Below are 21,039 nucleotides of genomic sequence, written 5' to 3'. Positions count from 1 at the left end.
GCCAGTGGCGGTGGTTATGCACAGCATGGTACAAGTGCATGTGTAATGCAGATGTCCATGTATTGCATGATCTTGGAAAGTTTTCTTTCAACCCAGCTAAGCCAGTGGTGTATTAGTAAAGACTACAAAGAAGTATTAAGCGAGCCGAGAACAAAGACCGATTATGAAGCAGTCAGTGATGTACTGTGCAGCTGTACCAGAAGGGAGTTTAATGACTACACAGTATATTCCCTCCAGGCAGTGCAGGACTGTTCCCTACAGTGTACTTGCCAGTGCTTTGGCCTACCTTTTTTTAGACTTGAGTGTCTTCTCTTGAGACCATTCTACTACTCTCCTCCCAAATACTCAATTTATATTTGTTTGCTTCATTTCAGACCTATTACAACTCCTTAGCTCGCTTTAAATGGTTATTGTCCCTCCTCGGTGCTTATACTTGATAAACGTTTGCAGGAGGTTAGCGTGCTTTCCTGTTCTTCTTTAGCTGAGCTACACATGGATTTGCTTCATTTAATCTTCCTTCCTAGCTAGATAAGTCGCTCCAGCTCCTTTTATTATTTGTCTTGCTGTTTTCTGAATTCCTTGCATTTCACAAACATCAGATGATGGACCCTCCTGCCTGCGGCTGCCAACAATCTATTTTTTGTCTCTTTCATCTTGTCTCTTTCATCCTTTTAGAAGCAAAAAAAATTGTAGCAGTGGAATGTTGCGCCCGTGCATTTGAAATATGCAGTGTCTGAATTGGTTTATACGGACAACACTATCATCCAAAACCCACTGTTTCTGGTGTGAGCATCATCAGAGATTCTTTCAAGTTACTATGGAAGTGCCTAGTTATGTTGGAGAACCTAGGGTGTGGATACTTACCATTGTGTCTGCCATATTTCTTGGCTGATAACCCTGAGTAGGCACATCTGATGTGGTATGAGCCTTGTGTGTGTGAGGGAAGGATTTCTTGGTCAATTCTGTCTTCCTCTCAAGTTTTTATAGTGTGCCCTTCACCATGATGTCTGAGTTCTTCAGTTACAAGGGAGCTTCAGATAGTTTCTCTGTTTGACCCTTTTAATCTCACTTGCTGTTCACAGATGTCTCTTGGGTGGGATTGGTAGGTTGACGCCCACAAAATATGTTTTTAGAGCAATTACATACACAACCTCTGCTTTAAACTAGCACAAAGCTCTTGCCAGCCTTATCTACAGTAGGGTAAAAAGAGTGAACATGCTCTAACAAACTTTTTTATTCTAGTCTAGCCAAGACCTCTGTGTTCATCAAAGGTTGATGGGTGGAAAGTGCTTTGAGAGCCTCTGATGAAAGGCACCCATAGAAGAGATCGTTATTATCACACAGTCCCCGTAACCTGTCTTCACAGAGGGGTAGAAATCTAGTCGAAGTGTATGTCTTCAGTTGCAGAGTTAACGTGGGTGATCGGTGGCCAGGTCTGAGCACCTGAGTTAGCCTGGGCTGGGCGTAAGCAGCCACGCTGTGAAGCCGTTCCAGAGTTAGTGTCCTCACTGGTGCTACACTTACCCATGTGTGGTATTAGGACTTCTGGGGGCCTATCCCGTGGTTCTTTGTGCTGCAATAAGATGAGCCACTCTGATTCTCTGCCAGTGAATTTTGGAAGATCTTGTCTGTCCTTCTAGGCACACTTGTGCAGGTAAATTGTGGGAAGGCATTGGAGGAGTGTTGGCACTCTAATGATTTTAGCCTGCATTGTCACTGCAAAGTGGGTGGGTTACCAGTCTGAGTGAAAGTGCCTCTCAGATTTTAGCCAGCAAGCCCCAGACAAGCCAGCAAGCCCAGTCTGTAAGCATCACTGAACTTGGGTGAGAAGATTTTGTGTGTGGACAGCAGGGGGATTAGGGGAAACACCTGAGTAAGAGCCTGTGTTAATTCTGCAGTGAAGACCTACCTTAAAGGGACAAAGTGTTCTCAGTTGCTTATGCGGATCTGTAATTCTGTGGGACTCTGTTCTGACAGCTTTGTCAGTTCGGCTTGGGTCTATGCCAAACCTGTCCTGCCCCTCTAGTAAGTATGGTTGTTTGCTGAAGACAAGGGCATCCGCATTCAGTCCTATAAATAGAAACTGCATAGCTTGTTCTCCAGGGCACCTCTCTGGATATAGATCATAGAATCAATAGTCTCTTTAATTGGTGGATTGGGTTTTTATGCACCCTACTGTTTCCAGTACCATTTGGGATATTCAGCCAGTTCAGGTGTCATGGTGGCCCGTCTTGATGGGTGCAATGCTTTCTTGGCGGTGGGGGCGGAGGATTCATATTGTGGCACATCTCGGTCTCATTTCGCCCACCATCTGATGGAGTCATCTGATGAAGCCCATATAATGATGAGCAAAATGTCAGGAAAAATGAGGTCTCATGGTGATGTGATTCACCTGAGAAGAGAGGGGTTTTAATGCAGTGAATCACGCCTGTCAAAAAGCCTTTGTAACACCCAGTACAGTGCAGTTTAACTCTTTAATCACCGATCGTTAACGTCTCTTTCACTATGCTCCCAATGGAATCCATAAGATTTCATTGCAGCAACGTTCATAGTTTCAACTGCACTTTTGTGTTTTACAAGCATTCCCTGCTAAGAAGCTCTCAAAATCTGGCAAAGTCCAATCTAAATTGGACTTGAGACAGCAAACGAGGTTCATAAATGATCATGGAGAGGAAAGATAATAATAAGCTCACACAGTAATGCACGTACACACTTTGATAGTGCTTCTAACTTTTTAAAAGCCTTTCCTTCCCATCTGTGCTCATGCAGCTGTACCTGAAAGAGGTTGTGAAGACCTCTGAGACCTTTAATTTTACCTGTTCTGCTAGGGACCTGCCATACTACTTGCATTCATCGTTCCTGCCAGTGGAACAAAAAGTTTAAAGATACGGCAGGCAGCTCTTTCTAAAGAGACAAAGCTGTTGGAGAAGAAGGGCCAGAGGAGAGATTTTAAATTAAACCCCTACAGGGAATCCAGACCAGCTTCAACTGAGTCTCCTGTTGTGGCCTTTGCCTATAAGGTGCCCATCGCAGTGTTGTCTGGGAGCCCTTTGTGTGATTTGGATCAAGGGAATACCATAGTTTCCCAAAATGGGGAGCACTTACTGTGTTCCCTTGTGGTAGACTAACTAGCTACCCTGACAGGACCAGAAACTGAGGTTTCTAGCCAGGAGGATAACTGAGAAGGAGCGTCCCAGACCTACTCTTCATTAGTCTTTTCTTTATTTGCTGGTGGTGGCTATTATTAGCATTTAAGACTTACATTGCAGTAGCACCTAGAGGCCCCAATCGATATAGGGTCCCATTGTGCTAGACTCTATATAAATATATAGAAAATGACAGTCTCTGCCCCAAAGAACTTGGTCTTAAAGGTTATAAATCCTCTTCCCCATGGGATTAAATCACAGCAGCACTACTAGCACCTGATCCAGGAGAGTTGTGGTGCAGCAGAGGGAAAGCATAAGCCAGACTTCACTCTAAATAAATAGCCAATGGGGGCACCAGTGGCGTGGAAGCGGGTCTGTAGTTAAATACGCTTCGCCCCCTTGCCTAGCAGGGATGTATCTTCCGTTATTACTGTGTCACCTAGGGCCGATTCCAGCGGCTGGGAAGCAGCCTCCATAAGGCAGTTCTCGATCATGTCTGTAGGGAGGGGAAGCAGAGAGGAGGACAGAATAGGCACATAGCTGGTCCTTTTCCTCACCATGGTCTCTGTAACTGATGTTCTGGAGGCGAGGGATGAGTGGAGCCTTAAGAGGGGAAACGGTGGAATCTGTGTCCTCTTTCTTCCTCCCCAGTGGTAGTTACAGCCCTGATCACTGCTAGCAGGTGCATGCGTGTGTATGTGTCTCTGAAGGACATGTTTTTATATTTTAGTGGAAACTAAGAGCCAGAGAAAACAAACAAACATTCCTCAGAGAGATTTTTTTAACAGGAGGGAAAGTTTTTAGATTTAGTTTTTTCTAGGCATCTATACCTTTTTGTTTTGTTGTTTTTGTTTTGCCTTTTCCAGTCTCTTCCAAGCCAGGGACCTGTGTGAAAGTGCTGACGATTGAGCCCCCAGGTAACTGTCGGCTGCAGGAGGATCTGGCTCTACTAGCAGACTGCGCCCTGCCGGCTGAACTGCGGGTAGGGAGTGTTTCTGTTTCTTCCCACACTCCACTGGGACCTACGGACTGAGCCACAGGGAGAGCTGTATGTTCACACACATTTAGGCTCAATTTCTCTGTTGGGTTCTGTGGTCACTTGTTTGCTGGTATTAATGGCACAAACTGACTTTCCAAACACTGAAGCCATGTATAGCACAGGGAAATGCTGTAAATCTCATAACCAGGCTGCCGGTTTTCATTCTTGCAGCGAGATTATTCCTCCCTCAGAGATTTGTAGAGGTCAGATCCCTGGTCTCATCCAAGTCAATGAAAGTTTCCCCATTGATTTCAATGGGGACAAGATTTAGCCCCTAGTTGAATATATCACTGGGATGCAAGAAAGGGGGGAAAAATTCCTTGGATGACAGCAGTACCTTCGGATATGTATAGATGGAATGGGATGCCTAATGGGGATTATCGGTCCACAGAGCTTAACTGATCCCTGGTTAAGAATCGACCCCTGTGGTGGTGCAGGGAGTTGGTTTGTTACTTTTCTCAGAAGCATTGAGTCAGGAATTACCCATTAGACTCAGCTATGTGTATTCCACACAATCGATTCCCAGCGATGCAAGTGAACAGGGCAGATATTGGTGGACCCCAGTTCTTCCTGCCTTTGTTCATCTCTGTAATATCGATAGTTGCATCTTATATTTTCCTTCCTTTAATATGTTTGTCCCAGTTTCTTCACATTGAGTAGTAAAACTAATAACATACTCATTTTAAGCAGCTCTGTGCCTGTGGGCTGTGTAACTGAACAGTGTAACAAAGCTTATTGCTTTCTTGCGTGAAATAGAACTGCCTGATGCAGAGCTCAAGGAAATGTCTGAAGCAAGGTAGAAACTCTGTTATGTGTCTTTTTTTTTTTTTTTTATGTGCTGGTGGCTTAGGTTTCTTAAGCAAGATGTGCCAAGGTATTTTGTGCTGGCTCTTAGTGATCCAGTTATTCTAAGTACTGAGGGATTTAAAGAGGGAATTCTGCCCATTGATGTTCCCTCTGTCAAGGCAGAAAGCTGCTTTTTTTGTATACCTTTGTTGTGGTTTTCTTTGTTTATCATTAGGTACTTGGAAAAATCAAAAACCGGAGAGTAGTGTAGAATGAATTCCAGTAGTGTCAACCCCAAGCGCTTAAAAATCATGAGTGGGGTGCCCAAATACAATGAGATTGACTTAAAAATCATGCAATTAAAAAAAAAATCAGGTTCTTTGTTTTTATTTTCTGGTTTCTGAGCCTTTAGGGTGCACTTGGGTCACATTTTCAAGCTTTTTTCCAAAATCGTAAGGGCTAGAAACACACTTATTTAAAAATGAAAACCGAGATTCCTCCATAGTTGTATGGGAACTGGTTCTTTAAGGAAGAAAAACCCCAAATATCATGAGAATCTGCATAAAATAATGAGTTAGCATTGCTGAAATTTCCTGATTTTTTTTTTCCAGCTGTTTTATGTATCTTAGAAAAAAGTACACCATAATCCAATCTAAACATGTTGCACTGATATTACTGTCCTACTTTGTGTGTGTTTTCATGAATGCTAGGAAGGATTGGGAAAAAAATTATTAGAGCATCTGCATGGCACCCATAACCATGGAATCAGGGTTCATATTATCCCTAATTGCCTTGTTTTAACATGATAATTTTAAAAGCTCTTTTTCCTGGCCATTTATAAAGATCCTAAAGACAGGATTGTAGCCTTTTAATCTGCCTTCTACTGCTTAATTATCATTTACATCTCGTCTAAATCTTCGTTTACTGTGATCATCCCATGAAATAGGCATTTGAGTCCCAGGAGCAGCGATTCTGCAACCTCACTAGTAGATTCTGATACCATACAAATAATATAATACAAAAAACTTACTCTACGAGGCCAAAGAACACTTACCAGTCAGTCACAAACATGACGTTTCTTGTAATAAGTTACCAAACGCTTCCTGGAATATGTGAAACAACAAACAATACATGGTTATAAGATACAAACCAAATTTGTTTTAAGCAACAAACAGGATTGATTACAAAAGCAAAGTTCGGAGTCACTAGACAGCATGCAGCTTTGTGTTATATGAACTTTTGATACTCTGATATTGGACATTAAATGTAGAATTTTATAATCCCACATATTTTTTTCTGTCTTTTAAGTGAAAACTGTCTATTCTTTGAGCTTTCACAATTTTCTTTCTATATAAAACAGTAATACCTGGAAATTCTGCTGCAATACTTGAGACATCTTCTCTAGTGCTGTGTAGTGTTAGTACAGTTCATGGCACTGCACAATACGAATATATGGAAGCTATTTGTGGGGTGTATTAGTTTTTGGAAGGCTGTTTCAGACACCCATATATTTTATAGTTTGGTAAACCATAAGAGCAATTTCTTTAAACAAAGTCACTACAAGTTAAATGCAGTTAAAATCTTGATGTCTTAAATTGTCATTTCTGCTTATACTTGAAATTTGCCTTTTCTCCATTGCTTTTTGTGTATGGAAATATGATGTTTTCAGTAGTGATTAGCGATGATTGGAAAAATTCAGAGGAAACATTTTGTCACTCAAATTTGCTGACTTATCTAAATCTAAATGTTTTATGGAAGTAGTTGAATTTTGATCAAGTTCCAGCAGTACCCAGGCAAGACTCTGATGGAACCCTGCCTAGCTTGCTGCCAGCTCACATGCCCACCTCCAGGGTAGCCGATCAGAGTCGGGAATGCCCGCGCTTTCAGGGGCTGCTGCTTTGGGTCAGCCTGCCAGATAGACTGTCTCGGAGTGGGGCTCCATTCCATTTCTTGGAAGATTTTGAAATTTTTGGTTTTCATTCCAGATTGGAACAAAGCCAAGTTTCAAAATATTGAAATCCTCCATGAAACTAAATCACTTTTCTCCACCCAGCTTGGTGCTGCAGGTGAGCTGTGAACATCTGTTACACCTTTGGCCACTGTGCTAGTATGTTTGTTTGTTTTTTTAATTCCTAGAAATTAGAGATGCAAAAGACCTAGTCTTTCCCTTGACCAGTGTAGGCTTGTTGCTACAGTACATTTTCTGGTGCTTTGCTTTGTGCTTTTGTAGATGCTCTAATTTGTTCCTTGTGTCACAGAACCCTGATGACTCAACATGCAGCTGGATATAAAATCTTGAGTCTGATTCTCCGCTGGCAATACCATTATGGATTGTTAGGGTATAATGGACCTCTGTAGGTTGTCATAAATTATTTACGGCTGAATTTTTCTACTCTGCTTATTCCTATCTAGGAGCAAATTGTTTCTTCCTGTTGGTTGTGCACGTTATTGTCCCCGCCAGTTGTTCTTGTCTGAATTTAGACAGCACTCTCTTTGGGGCAGGGACTTAGGTTTCCAATTTTTCTTGAAGTGCCACGCATGTCTCCTCTGGTGCTGTAACAGAGCAAGTGAAAAGCCATGGGGATAAGATGGGGTGAGACAGATACTCTGAAGTGCTACAGATCTTTTACTTTCAGGAGCTGTAAAAATTCCCTTTGTCCTGCTCCCCACAAAAAGAAAGAGTAAATAGGTTGTAACTAAAGTCATAGACGAGAGAGACCAAGCAGGGTTGCTGCAGAGTTTGGGAAGGTGGGTTTGCTGTTTAATCACCCAGAAATTGTGACTATCATTAGGCTTAGTTGTACTATAATTAGAAACCACTCTGCCAAATCGTGATGAGTACTGACAGAAAGCCCAGAGAGTATGGCCAGGTTGCCATGCTCCGAAGTAGTGTGAAATTCAGAGCCTTTGCTAGCTCAGTGGCTCGCCACAGCCTGGGACCAGGAGTGCCAGAGAATCCCCACTGTGTATGAATTGAGCTTGCCTGATGGTACTGAAAGCAGCATGTATCTCTGTTTGTTTCCTGCTGAGTCAGATTGCAGGGAGGGGGAGCCTGATACATCTCACTAATTCCCCACTATACCCAATGCTCTCTGCTAGTGCGGTTCGGTAGGAGATAATATTTGCCATTCTTCCACTGGATGTGGAACTTCCTGGCTTCCAGCCCCTGCACCTGGTGAAACCTAGAGCCAGTTTTTGATGTGACTTGCTCAGAGGAAAGACTTGTGGTAGGGATCAAACTTTTCATCCCAGGCTGCTCAGGGTATATACCTAGATAGGAGAAACCAGAGGAAACTCTTGTTTTCAGGGGATAATTGCTCTGGTTACATGGCTGTGAACATAGATTCACACAATTGATTCCCTTGTGTCCATAATGCTATCTTTTTAAAAAAAACCAAGCCCACAAACTTTTATGCTGGTTTGCTTGGCACATTGGATTGGAGGGAGTTGTGTTAATAGTCTAGTGAATTAGTTTAACTTTAATTTCTTTCGACGGCAAAGTGACAAGAAATTGAACTGTGCATGGGAAGCTTTGTATTGTGTTGAATGAGATTGTAGTTTCAATTAAATTGTTTCAGATCTGTGCATTCCTTTATTTAAGCTATAAAATGACTTTTTACGTATACTCTGGTTAAAATAACATGCCTTTCCTTGACTGGTGTCAATATGAAGATGCCCATCCCACGATGTAAACTAAATACCCACCCAGCAATCCACCTCCTCATTTAGAAGTCCGAGAGGAGTTATGAGCCTGCCAGTGTTAGCTTGAAGGTCATTTGGCTCTGCTGGACAAACTGGGAAGCGAAATTTCAGTTCAGAAGCCTCTCCACTGAGAATACCAGGCATCGAGCTCCCAGATGTTCATATCTAGGATCAGTTTTCAGAGTAGCAGCCGTGTTAGTCTGTATCCGCAAAAAGAACAGGAGTACTTGTGGCACCTTAGAGACTAACAAATTTATTAGAGCATAAGCTTTCGTGGGCTACAACCCACTTCTTCGGATGCATATAGAGTGAAACATATATTGAGGAGATATATATACACACATACAGAGAGCATGAACAGGTAGGAGTTGTCTTACCAACTCTGAGAGGCCAATTAAGTAAGAGAGAAAAAAAAACTTCTGAAGTGATAATCAAGATAGCTCAGTACAGACAGTTTGATAAGAAGCAAGTGTGAAAATACTTACAAGGGGAGATAGATTCAATGTTTGTAATGGCTCAGCCATTCCCAGTCCTTATTTAATCCTGAGTTGATTGTGTCTAGTTTGCATATCAATTCCAGCTCAGCAGTCTCTCGTTGGAGTCTGTTTTTGAAGTTTTTCTGTTTTAAGATAGCCACCCGCAGGTCTGTCATAGAATGGCCAGACAGGTTAAAGTGTTCTCCCACTGGTTTTTGAGTATTATGATTCCTGATGTCAGATTCCTGCGGGTGGCTATCTTAAAACAGAAAAACTTCAAAAACAGACTCCAACGAGAGACTGCTGAGCTGGAATTGATATGCAAACTAGACACAATCAACTCAGGATTAAATAAGGACTGGGAATGGCTGAGCCATTACAAACATTGAATCTATCTCCCCTTGTAAGTATTTTCACACTTGCTTCTTATCAAACTGTCTGTACTGAGCTATCTTGATTATCACTTCAAAAGTTTTTTTTTCTCTCTTACTTAATTGGCCTCTCAGAGTTGGTAAGACAACTCCCACCTGTTCATGCTCTCTGTATGTGTGTATATATATCTCCTCAATATATGTTTCACTCTATATGCATCCGAAGAAGTGGGTTGTAGCCCACGAAAGCTTATGCTCTAATAAATTTGTTAGTCTCTAAGGTGCCACAAGTACTCCTGTTCTTTTTGCATATCTAGGATCAGTCAGGAAGGGCATCTCTGGTGATCTCCATTGCTGCTGAGGCGTAAATGGGTAAAGGTGGGTGTCTCAGATAGCCAAGACACACAGGACTTTATAGATCAATGTCAACACCTCTAATGTTTATACCATGGATGCTAACTGCAGAAATTTCTTATCTTTTAACTTGTCTTTCTAGGTGGGTTTTGGGGAGTTGCCATTTGACAGCACTGACAACTTTAGCAGCTGTCCTGATGTGTGTTTTCGAGTGACGGATTACAACTTTTTATGCCATAAGGTATGCGCATACATTTAGAGACATCAGGGTCCATGTACATGTCCTTCCCATGCACTTAGTACGAGATAATTAGATATACTGCAAGGGTAAGCTTAAACTTAAAGCACTCTTCTTAATGAAACAACCCAGCCTGCCTCCCTTACAGGGTAAGGAGATTCGTGAATTGCAGTAAGAGGCATCTACATTGTGTCTCATGCTGTCAGCAACAAATCTGAGCCTGTCATTGGAAGTGTTGGATCCTTAATAGTTCAGGATGACTCAGTGTAAGGGTGGAACTGGAAACAGAACTCAGGAATCCTGACTAGAACTATATTGCTACTCTAGATTAACTGTCACTCTAGTTAATATCTCTTTTTTGCTTTGAGGGCAGTAATGTGTAAAAATAAGACATGAAAGAAATAAGAAAAAAGACAAGTTTATCAGAGTCTAGGGATAAAAACACAGAGCATCGGCATAGGTTATGCTACTGACTCGGTGCTTTGGAACTTGCTTAATGAATTCCTGAAAGTTGATCCCTTGCCTAGTGCTGTTTGGCTCAGTGCAGCAGAAAGGGAGATGCTAGTGTTGGATTTTTCCTTTCCCATGCAGGCATTTTTCTGTGGCCGCAGTGATTACTTCAAAGCCCTCCTTGAGGATCATTTCAGTGAGAGCGAGGAGCTGCAGACTCAGCCCACCATCCCTGTGGTGACCCTTCATAACATCTCAGAAGACATCTTCATCAGGGTCCTCTACTACATCTACAGCGATGACACTGAGGTGAGACCAGCCTACTCTCTCCTTTCATCGCCTTCAAGTTATGCCCAAATGTCTTTGCAGAAGTGTCATCCTATAGCATTCTACTGCTGGTTTGTTAAATATCACTCACCCATTCTCCCACCTGGCTTGAAGAACCTCAGTAACCCAAATACTGGTATCTCCATTTTATCCATGTTGTAGGCTAGGCTGGGACTTTGTTTCCTGAATATATCAATGCAACTGCTCCTATATGCCATTTGTGTATCTTTCATCCTAAATTCATATCCTGTAAATTAGGATACATGTTACTTAGGCCAGATACATAATGCATGATTTGTGTGGCTGTGTATTCTTCCCCACTGAATGCTATTGTGCAGCACTGACTGCTCTCAATGGCACACAGTCAGAATTCTGCCACTAGATGGCGGCTGAAAACAGATTTGCCCGTGTGCTAAGGTTAAGAGGCCTGTTCATTTACTATTGGCATTACAGCCTATCTTTGCATTTAAAACAAAAATTATTTGCATCGCTGGAATGCCTAGATGTTCCACTCAGAGATTAGGGACCCATTGTGCTAAGCACCTAACAAAAAGACATCCCCTGCCTCAAAGAACTAACAATCTAATTAAAAGTGCAGCCAGCACTATACATCTTTTGGCAGCACTGAAGGGATTAATGATGCTGATGAGCTGGCTTGTGTCCTCTCCAAAGCTTAAGGCTTTCCTGTATGAGTGAGACTGTACCATTCCTACTCTGGGTTACCGTTTGGTTTTGGTTTGCTGTGACCACCTGCACAGCTGTGACCTTATTCCTGCCGACCAGCTTGGCTACAGGCAGCAATATAGAATCTGTGGTAGGCAGGGAGATGATTTATCAGACAGGAAGTCACTGGCTAGCCTGCTGAGGCTGTCATTAATACCCTGTAGAACTTCCTCACATTAACTCATTCTGCTCACAGCCTCCTGTTGTCTACGCTTTGGAGGACAGGTGGAGTGGGAGGTGAGGAGCCCTAAAGCACATCAGAATCTTGTCACAACCCTGCAGCCTGATCCAGTTCCGCTGCACCTCTTTGACGCTCCAGAATCTGGCTAACTCTCTATTGTTGCTAAGTAGAAGTGTTTCCAAACCAGAGCGGTAGCTGCAGCCTTCCCTTTCAAATGGCTCTTTGGATGCTACCTGTTTGTTCAGTGCACATGCCTGATGGCCCACCTCAGTAAAAACAATTTACTGTCATTAAAAAATCGTTACTCATATTTTCCAGTGGCTATTTGAGTCTCAAGCCAACTGAGCTTTTGTGGAAAGAAGCCATCTGTTTGAAAAATTATTATTTTTCCTGGCAGATTTTCAAAGTTCAGTACTTTGTACAGTGTTTTTTCTTCCCAAGCTTAAGTCCAGTCTAGTGTCGACATAACCAGCGTCCCCATGCTGTTTGACCTCACCTTTTTCAAAGGATTGACATTTCTGTCACTGTTGTGTCCATCACAGCAGCCCATGTTATCCGTGTTCGTGTGGTTTCTGAGTGGAAAAAATAAGCAGCTGAGTGGAACTTGTGTGTGTGTGTGTGTGTGTGTGTGTGTGTGTATATGTTTGTGTATATATGGGAAGTTTGAAAAGGAACATCAAACTGATTCTGTTTTCTTATTGGACAGTGATCAATCGAGCATTGGTGTTTTCAATTCAATCCAATTCAAATGCTCATGACCTTATAGGTTCCCAAAGCATTGTATTAGATGCTACAGTAGAGAGACTTGCAGTTACTGGGGGGGGGGGGTGAAACTCAAGCAGTGTGTGGTCAAATTCTCCTAAGGAAGGGGGTAGGTGATGTGCAAGCCTCATGTGCAAAAGTCATGAACTTGAGAAAGGTATAAACATGGCTTTGGACTGTAAGTAAAGTGAGAGGGAGCACAGATCTGGGAGACCTGCGTCTGTAACAGCACTTGATGAATAACCATGACAACCTTGCTGCTGCTGCATAGCTTTGTTACAGCACTTTAACAACTGTTGCAAGCCTCTGACGTGCCTCCTAATGCACCTTGCATTCTTATGTACAGTTGTGCACTGTGGCAAACGAGCCTTCATCTTTCCAATCACATTCCAATTCACACTTGCTCTGAATGATCTTGTTTACTCTAGTACCAGTGAGGATAGCCATGCAAGCACTGCAGCTGCAATGGTGCAATTAATCCTTCTAGTGCAACCCCACTTTGAAATAATCATCTGTATCTGTGTGTGGATGTGGGCTGCACTGCACCTGGCCCAGAATGGCTCGTGTGGAGGCACTGCAGCTTGCAACTGTGAAGATTTTTAGCATAAACACACAAGATTTCGTTCTCCTCAGAATCCTACATGACCTGGTCTCTTCTTAAGCATGTGCATGCCATGTCCCACAAATCTAGATGGGTAATAGTGCTCTTCACAATTCCTTTCATATTAGCAATAGCAAAACTGCACAGAAGAGAACTCTAGTTCCAGATTAGTGACATAGATGATTGATTAAAATAAATGTCAAGGATTTGACCAGCCAGGAAAAAAAGAGAGAGAAAAGTCTGAACAAGGTTTAAGACTGTGACCTTTTTTTGTTTAAAAAGACATTCTACAGGAATATAGTCCTCAGACCTTGCTATTTAACCATCTGTTGCCATATTACAGAGTAAGCATCATAACAACACTTACTTCATTTCTAGAGATTTCATTAAACTGAGTGAAAACTCTGTGTACACATATTTAACACAGCCCGGGCATGACGATCAAGTATTTGAAATTAAAAAAAAAAAATTAGACCAGTATGCTGGGTTTATTTTTGCAGGTGAATGTATTTTGTCTGAGTATTGAATAAAAGGTAACCAAATATCTTGATTGACGTGCCTAGTCTGTTAAATATGTGTATAATAGCTTTTGTTTAAAAAGACAAGTGTTGTAACTATTGTTTTGTTTCCCATATTTACATGGCAAGGGTTTGTAAACTTGTTAAAACTTCCTAAATAAATTAAAAAAAACAACAACAAAATTTATGTCAACCTAGTATTTTCGCTTAGGGGTGTGAGAAATTCACACCGCTGAGAGAAATAGGTAAGCCAATCTAAGCCCTGGTGTAGATATTGCTAGGTCAACAGAAGAATTCTTCCTAGCTACCGTCTCTTGTGGGGGTGGATTAACCACAGTGACAGAAAAACCCCTTCTGTTGCAATAGCAAGTGTCTACGCTACAGCGCTGCTGTGCTGTAGCTGTGCCGCTGTAGTGTAGACACCGCAGTCTCTCGAATGGTGGCATAGAGCACTCTCCTCAGGGTTAGTACTCCTGCACTGGTGGTTTTCCCCTAACTGCAAGAAATTATGTCTGAAATTAAATCTCAGTGCAATCTATCTGTGCCAGAGGCACGTGGTGTAGGCAGGACTTTCTTTATGGTGACTCTCTTCTTTGCATTACCAGCTGTCCCCTGAGAATGCTTATGACGTGCTGTGTGTAGCAGACATGTACCTGTTGCCTGGCCTCAAACGCTTGTGCGGGAGAACCTTGGCTCAGATACTTGATGAGGACAATGTTGTCAACATCTGGAGGATTGCAAAGCTGTTCCAGCTGACCCGACTGGAGGACCAGTGCACGGAGTACATGGCGAAGATCATTGAGAAGGTATGCAAAACCCTTCCCTAAGATGTTTCAGGTGCGACTACTAAATGTGCATCTAAGTGTTGCCATGGTTTAATGTATGCACTTTTCACTTCTGAAGATGTTGGGTCATAAGTGAAGTGAATTTTGTAGTCACACCTTGGTCCTCAGTAGGACCCACCTGGCAGTTTGACATGACTGGTGAAGAAGACTGCGGGTATGGAATAGCAGATCATGACTGATGTGCATTGGGGTGCTGTGTGAAGGGGGTATGTGGGAGTAGTCATCTCCATACATGACTCTTCCTGGTGCAATTAATTCTTTTGTACTGTAACCTCAAATTCATTACAACCCCCCAAAAGCAGATTATAGGGGCTTCCATAGGGAAAACTTATTACTGATGATTAGCTAAATACCAAATCTTATTACACTGGAATCCTATTTACAAGGATCAATTTGAACATTCCTTCCCACTGCTATTTTGTCTGTTCTCTCTGATGGCTGCTTGGCTGTCCAGGAGCCAGTGATGTCTGCAGGGAAACAGTGATCATATGGCACAGACAGTTCAGTTCTTCTACTAAGTATTTTGGTTCCTAGCGGGGTCAGTAGTTTTATATAAATGGCTCTAATTAACACTCCCACATGAGCTGTAACATTCTTTACCTGCAGCTGAGAGGCTCGGAGAAAGGTGTGAAACTCTTTCCTGCCTGTGAAAACGGTGAAGAAAATAATTTCCAAACAGTTCTTCTCATTCAAAAGTGCCATTGATCAATATAAATTAGGGAACCAACCGATCAGCATATGGCCAGAACTGGGTTCTGGAAAGGGGATTTTATCCAATGGCTGAATGAACTGTAGAAGCAGTGATCGGGAACACTGAATTCTTGCCACTGGGGCTTTGCGTAGGATAAGAATTTTAGGGCATTCCCCCATTGTTTTACTAGTGCTAAGAACGGTGGAAGTGCGGGTACAGGGAAGGCTCCAGGGGACCCCAAACTGTGTCGTCTAGTGGTGCACAGAGCAAGTTGAGATGACCCAGTAGTTAGATTGCCAGCAGATGTCAGCCCCTTGTCTGCAGTAGTGCTTTCTCTAGGAGAGCTGAATTGGTATGGGCAATGATGGGAAGTTCTTGGCAAAACACTGTAGTGTAGACCAGGCCTAAAGTTCCATTGCAAAATGGACATCTCTTGTCTGTCTCTGCCATGACAGGAGCTGTTGGCTTTCCCTGTAGGGGTTTGTTTCCTGGTTTCTCTCTCTGTGCTTTGGGGGAAATATTGTGAGTTCATGTAAACGGTGCCCAAACACTCCGTGATAGACATTTGGTCAGTGTGTGTTTATAATAATACACTGAGGGGGGGAGGGCTGCAGCCTACTGACAGGTTTTATCTGCTCTTTAAACGTTTGAGTCTTTTTCCTGTTGGTTAAAGGTGCAGGATTGACAGCCCTGAAGACTGATCCTTGTGTTTATCCGTAGAGCAGATACAGTCTTGGCACTGGCAGGTCAAACTTTTCCTATGGGCTGCCCCTTGCTGGTGTGCCTCATGCTGAACCTGGAAGGATCCCTCTAGAGTGTGAAAGGGGAATTCAGTCCTTGGCACTCTGTATCCCCCTTGTTGGAAGTCTCATCAGAAGGGCCAACTATGGGGATGACCTTGTTTTGGTCATTTTCTCAGTGGTAACTAAGCTGAGAATTCATTTCACAAACCCAGGTTCCTGAACTCTCCAGACTTTCACCCATTACCGGCCTGAGCCAGATTTGAACTGGCGACTTAGTGGTAAAAGGCTGAACATCACTTTGCCACTTCCCATCAGCCTTGCAGCTCCCCTAATTGATGTCTTGTCTTCATCCTTCCAGCTGGTGGAGCTAGAGGAGTTTGCGGCTGCTGTGAAAGAGAATGCTGAGGCAGTGGAGGAACGGCAGGAGACTGATTCCATCCCCCTGGTGGATGACATCCGCTTCCACATCACCAGCAATGTGCAGACTTACAGTGCCATCGAGGAGGCCAACCAGAAACTAGAGGCACTGGAAAACCTCCTGGCCAGTATAGGACTCGAGTGCTGAAGTCTGTAAATCCTGTTGTTGGATGCAGAGAGCAGCTTGTGTGACCTCCAGTGGGTTGCCTCTGAGTGCAAGAACATATGAGTCTTAGTCAAATGACTTTTCTTTTTTCTTTCCTCCTTCCCACCCACCCCCGGGCATGGTTTCCTTTTAATTCATTCATGGCTGGACATTCACATGTTTGCTTTTTTCCTTCTGTTAATAGGATCCCAAAGTGCAGCCCAGTTTGATAGTTACTGCTTGTACGATACAGCACTGAGAGGGAACTGCCAACCATGTGGCTAATGGAGCTGTATTAACGGACTCAGTGACATCTGGCCCCAGGAGCTGCCCCACTCTCTTAGCCAGCAATGCATTTCTGAAACTGGTTCAAGCCAGGGTTCTTGTATAGTTATCAAGGGAACAAAAATGGATTATGCTGAGTGTAAAGGAATCTGTTAGAATTAAACTGGCTGGTCTTTCGCTGTCAGTATTATGGGGAGTTAGCGGAGAGGATGGCATTTTAATGGGGCACAGGAATGTAGCCTTATGGGGCACTAGCTGACTTCACCTGCTCTTCTTGTTTCTCAGTCACAAACTACTGGGATCCTCCAAGTATTGACACCTGGATTTACACCCTCAGTGTAGTGTGAAAGTTTAGGTTTTAAGTCCATATTCTGACAGATTGTGACAGTGTATCCTTGATCAGGGGGACATGGCTAAATTGAATGACTTCTTTTCTGGATACTTTGTTTAATGCATGTCCCAAATATAAACCTGTAGGAATACATTAGAGAGCAGCAGGAGAGAGACGCAGTCTCCTAAAGAGCCAGTAACTTTTCAAAGGCACTGATGCAGAGGTACTGCCCTTGTCTCACTCTAACAGGAGAGCAACTCCTTTCCTCTCAGAGTTGCCACGTATTCTTTTTTTGGCCTGTTGTGTCAGGATGAAGGAAAGACTTATCAAAGTTTAAGGGTGGGTGACAAGGAAAAGGGAGCTTTACAAGGCTTGTCTCAGTTCATTTGCCCTGCTCTTTCGTCTTCTGACTTTACTCAGGCTTAAAAACCTTGAGTTCCTTGTTCTTCAAGAAGCTAATTGTTCATCCTTGCAAATGTTTGAGGATTCTTCCTCTGCAGTAGATATCATTATCTTTAGAACTCCGGTGTCCCTTGGCTTTTAGAGAGGGATGGTGCTGTTTTTTCCTCTTTTCTCAGCATCAGTCAGCAGGCCACAACTCTTGCACTAAGTACACCTAATCATATGGACTAGTTCTCCACGCCCTGCTCCCTTGCTGTTACAGCCCTGCCCTGTAAGCAAACCCATCCTGTCTCACTAGATGTCCCTCTTTAGTGTTGCCCTGTTTCTAGATACCCTCAGAGGTGGAAGTGTAGCAAGAGTTTTACTTGTCGTTCTGTTTTGTGTGACAGCATGGCTGGAAGTTGCAATTTTACCGGATGTTCGGACTATGAAATGACTTCAAGTTGGATTCAGTGGTTCTGTGTGCTGATACTGGGTGATACTCCAAAGAGACAGTATTGCCAGAGTGCAGGACAATTACATCCTCTCTTTGTTAACTTGTGAGTGAGGTCAGGCTATTTTCTTGGTGTTGGCCAAAGAAAGGAAGGGGATCTACAGTCACAAAATCTTGCCTACACCCAGATTTTGTTCTTTCTTCTTAAATCTCCTGCCTCTTGTCACAAGGATGCACTATGGTTGCTAGACTTTCTAGAGTTGTCGTCAGAGTCCCAAGGATTCACTGTCTGCTTTTCCCAAAGAGCAAAGCATGGAGACTTAACTGCTCTGACCCTTTAGAGAGTCATAGAAAGCGGGTGGCTTAATGGTGGGAGACAGAGGAAGTATCGTAATGTTGGAAATCTAATGCTGCCAAGGACTTCGCGTGCTCTGTGTTACTAAGTCTCCTCAGAATTATGTACTACATGAGTCTTGATTTGTCAGGGGAAGGGAAGTGGATTCTTTCTGCAGTACTTGGGGCCTGGGAGGGAGAAAATTGGGCTGTATTAATTGCATGGGGAATCCTATCAAAATGTTGGTGCTGCTGTCACTGGTGGATGTTGCTGTTTACAGTAACTGTATGATACAGGGGGTTTAAAACCACACCCCAGTGACCTGTGCTTTCGTGTGTTGGCCCTGTGCATTGCTCATGCAGATAGGTGATCTGGGTCCCCAACAGCTCCTCTGACCATGCTTCTGGTAGCATTTTTCCAACATAAGGGAACGGATTTAAGTTCGCCTGTATGGCAAGGACTGTTATGTGGGCTTTATGCTGTGTCCTTTTCCCATCTGCTAGCCTGGCTTCTGAAGTGGCTTGGACAGCTAATGAAATCACATTTGATGGTCTTGGTTTAGTTATGATTATGAAGTTGCTACATAGTTTGGCTGAGACTGTGCTTCAAAAAGGCTCAGTGTCGGTAGAGTAGTGGGTATTGCCTGCTGGGGTTGAGCTACATCGGCAGAGTTGTGCATGGAAGCCCAAGAATAGAGTAGCAGGTCAGGACTGAGATGCGTTGTCAGAGCTGAGAGTTTTCAGCTATGTACTGGCTCTCCCAACCCCCAGCGGATTCTTCTTATCCATATTTATGTGGTGTCTCCTGCAGACCAGGCGTCTTTGGGAAAGAGGGTGTCTCTGGAGGGTGTTGAGCTATTCGAGCAGTATCTGCCTCTATTTCTATTAGAAATTCCTTTGGGGAAACAGGTGAGTTTTCTGGCTTGCTTTTTGCAGGCAGGTGCCAGTATCTTGGTTCCATAGTGTGCATGCATGCATGCCTGGTCCTGTATCAGAATAGTGACATGGAAAGAGGAACTGTATGTTCTGCTCCGTAAATGTGTGTATTTAAGAACACCCTAGGTCTGTGTACTTCAGTGTCCATCTACAGAGCACAGACTAACTTTGGCTGAAGGACAGAATGACAGGACAATGAAGTTCTGAGAGCCAAAAAGTAACCTGAGCTGGTGAAGCGTGTCTCAATTTAAGATGTGGGAGGAAGGGCTGGTTGGACTAATGCTAAATCCCTTGTATTTTGTGTCAGGGGAAGGAGTGAGTGTTGTCTCACCCTCTGAGGTGTAAGCTCTTTAAAGATCCCGCAAAACATGTTATTCAGAAACACCCTTCTATCTAAACTGGTACGATTCACCTGCCTTTCTCCTTCCTTTATTACTAAAGATGACTTTGTATATAAGCACGATGCTCAGGTTTTTATCACCTCTTCTCTGCTCCTGCTGTATAAATTTCTCAATCACCCTTCTTGCAACACAACCTTCCTTTTCACAGCAACTGTTGTGACATTCCTTCCCCCCCCCTCCCCAGAAGACTACGGGCCACCACTTAGATGGATTTACACCAGCAGTGAATTTGGCCTTTGTGTGTGTTGGAAGTAAGATTCAGGAGCAGGACTGTTGAGAAACACACTATCCTTTTTCCATGCAGGTATCTTAACTCTTAAAGTAAAAAGGACAGTGGTACAAAAATGGGTGAAATGGCAGCCACGCAGTTTGTAAGTATTTTCCATGCAGCTGTTCTTAAATGTGTCCATTCCTGTCCCTTTAAGTGGGGAACCACTTAGAAGGTTGTAACTTGTGGGATTAAAGGTCAGTGTGGCCTTTTTATTTTCCTCTCTGGTAATGCAGTTCTGTTAAACGTGCTGGATGAATTCAGAACACCTTTTCTATCCAGCTGTACTTTAGTGGCTAAATCTCTGAACTAAACTGGATTGTCCAATTACTGAGTATCTAGGGCTCCTTCATCTCTCTGAAAAACAGATAAGCAGGTGCTTAACATACAGAACAAGCTCCTTAATTGAAAAATAAATAAACTAGTTTGTAACATGAGTTGAACTCACTTTAGTGTTGCAAATAATTTTATTGCCAGATGAAAAATTAGGATTTCTCTTCTGTTAGTCTTTTTTTGTGTTCTGTTCTGCTATCCCCATCTTCTTCATTTACTATTAGCAATTTGTTGAAATAAGAAAATTGTAAAGTTTATCAGAGCAGCAATATATTATAATAAAAATATTTAAAAATGTAATGTGTGAGCATGTGTGCAGCAATAAAAAAATGTATATTTCACTATGCCTTGTCTCTGCTGCGGCCTGTTTGTTAATGACCCTAATGATGTCTGCGTGACTTTATTTCTGAAAAGACCCAGGTGGTACATTTAGCCTGCATTCCCCATCCCATCAAATAGCTAGGTTTTTTTCTGCTCTCGAGCAATGGGGGAAAACGTGTGTTTCCACTCCCGAGTGGGCCAGTCAGATAATCCCTGATACAACACAACAGCAAACAATTGAGAATGTTTTAATTTTTTTCTCCACATATGGGCTTTCTTCTCCCCATCCCTGGAATGTCTTGCCTTATTACTATTGCACTGCCTGTGCCAAATTCATCCCTGGTGTAACTCCATTGAATTATGCCAGAGATGATTTTTGACAACAATGTACTTTGGGGGTTCTCCCTGAGGCACAAATAATTTCACAGAAGAAACCTCAAGATCACAGAAGTATCCCAGCCACATCCACCTCCATCTCTAA

The 21,039-nt window shown here is 42.9% G+C and overlaps 1 protein-coding gene across 2 annotated transcripts in view; it reads left to right on the top strand.

The window, feature by feature from the left end:
• ABTB1 (ankyrin repeat and BTB domain containing 1) overlaps positions 1–20,579 on the top strand; it is a 43,769-nt gene extending 23,190 nt beyond the window's left edge. For both annotated transcript variants that reach the window (XM_065407298.1, XM_065407297.1), the window contains exons 8-12: positions 4,013–4,128; positions 10,017–10,115; positions 10,704–10,871; positions 14,280–14,480; positions 16,312–20,579. In XM_065407298.1, coding sequence (XP_065263370.1) covers positions 4,013–4,128; positions 10,017–10,115; positions 10,704–10,871; positions 14,280–14,480; positions 16,312–16,518 — 791 coding nt within the window. In that variant the 3' untranslated portion in view covers positions 16,519–20,579. The remainder of the gene's footprint in view (positions 1–4,012; positions 4,129–10,016; positions 10,116–10,703; positions 10,872–14,279; positions 14,481–16,311) is intronic.
• Positions 20,580–21,039: the final 460 nt, after the last annotated feature.

Source organism: Emys orbicularis, chromosome 7 (genome assembly GCF_028017835.1).
Source record: "Emys orbicularis isolate rEmyOrb1 chromosome 7, rEmyOrb1.hap1, whole genome shotgun sequence".
In the NCBI taxonomy this organism is placed as follows: domain Eukaryota; kingdom Metazoa; phylum Chordata; order Testudines; family Emydidae; genus Emys; species Emys orbicularis.
Note: the sequence above shows the minus strand (reverse complement) of the source record. Positions and strands in the feature narration are given on the sequence as shown.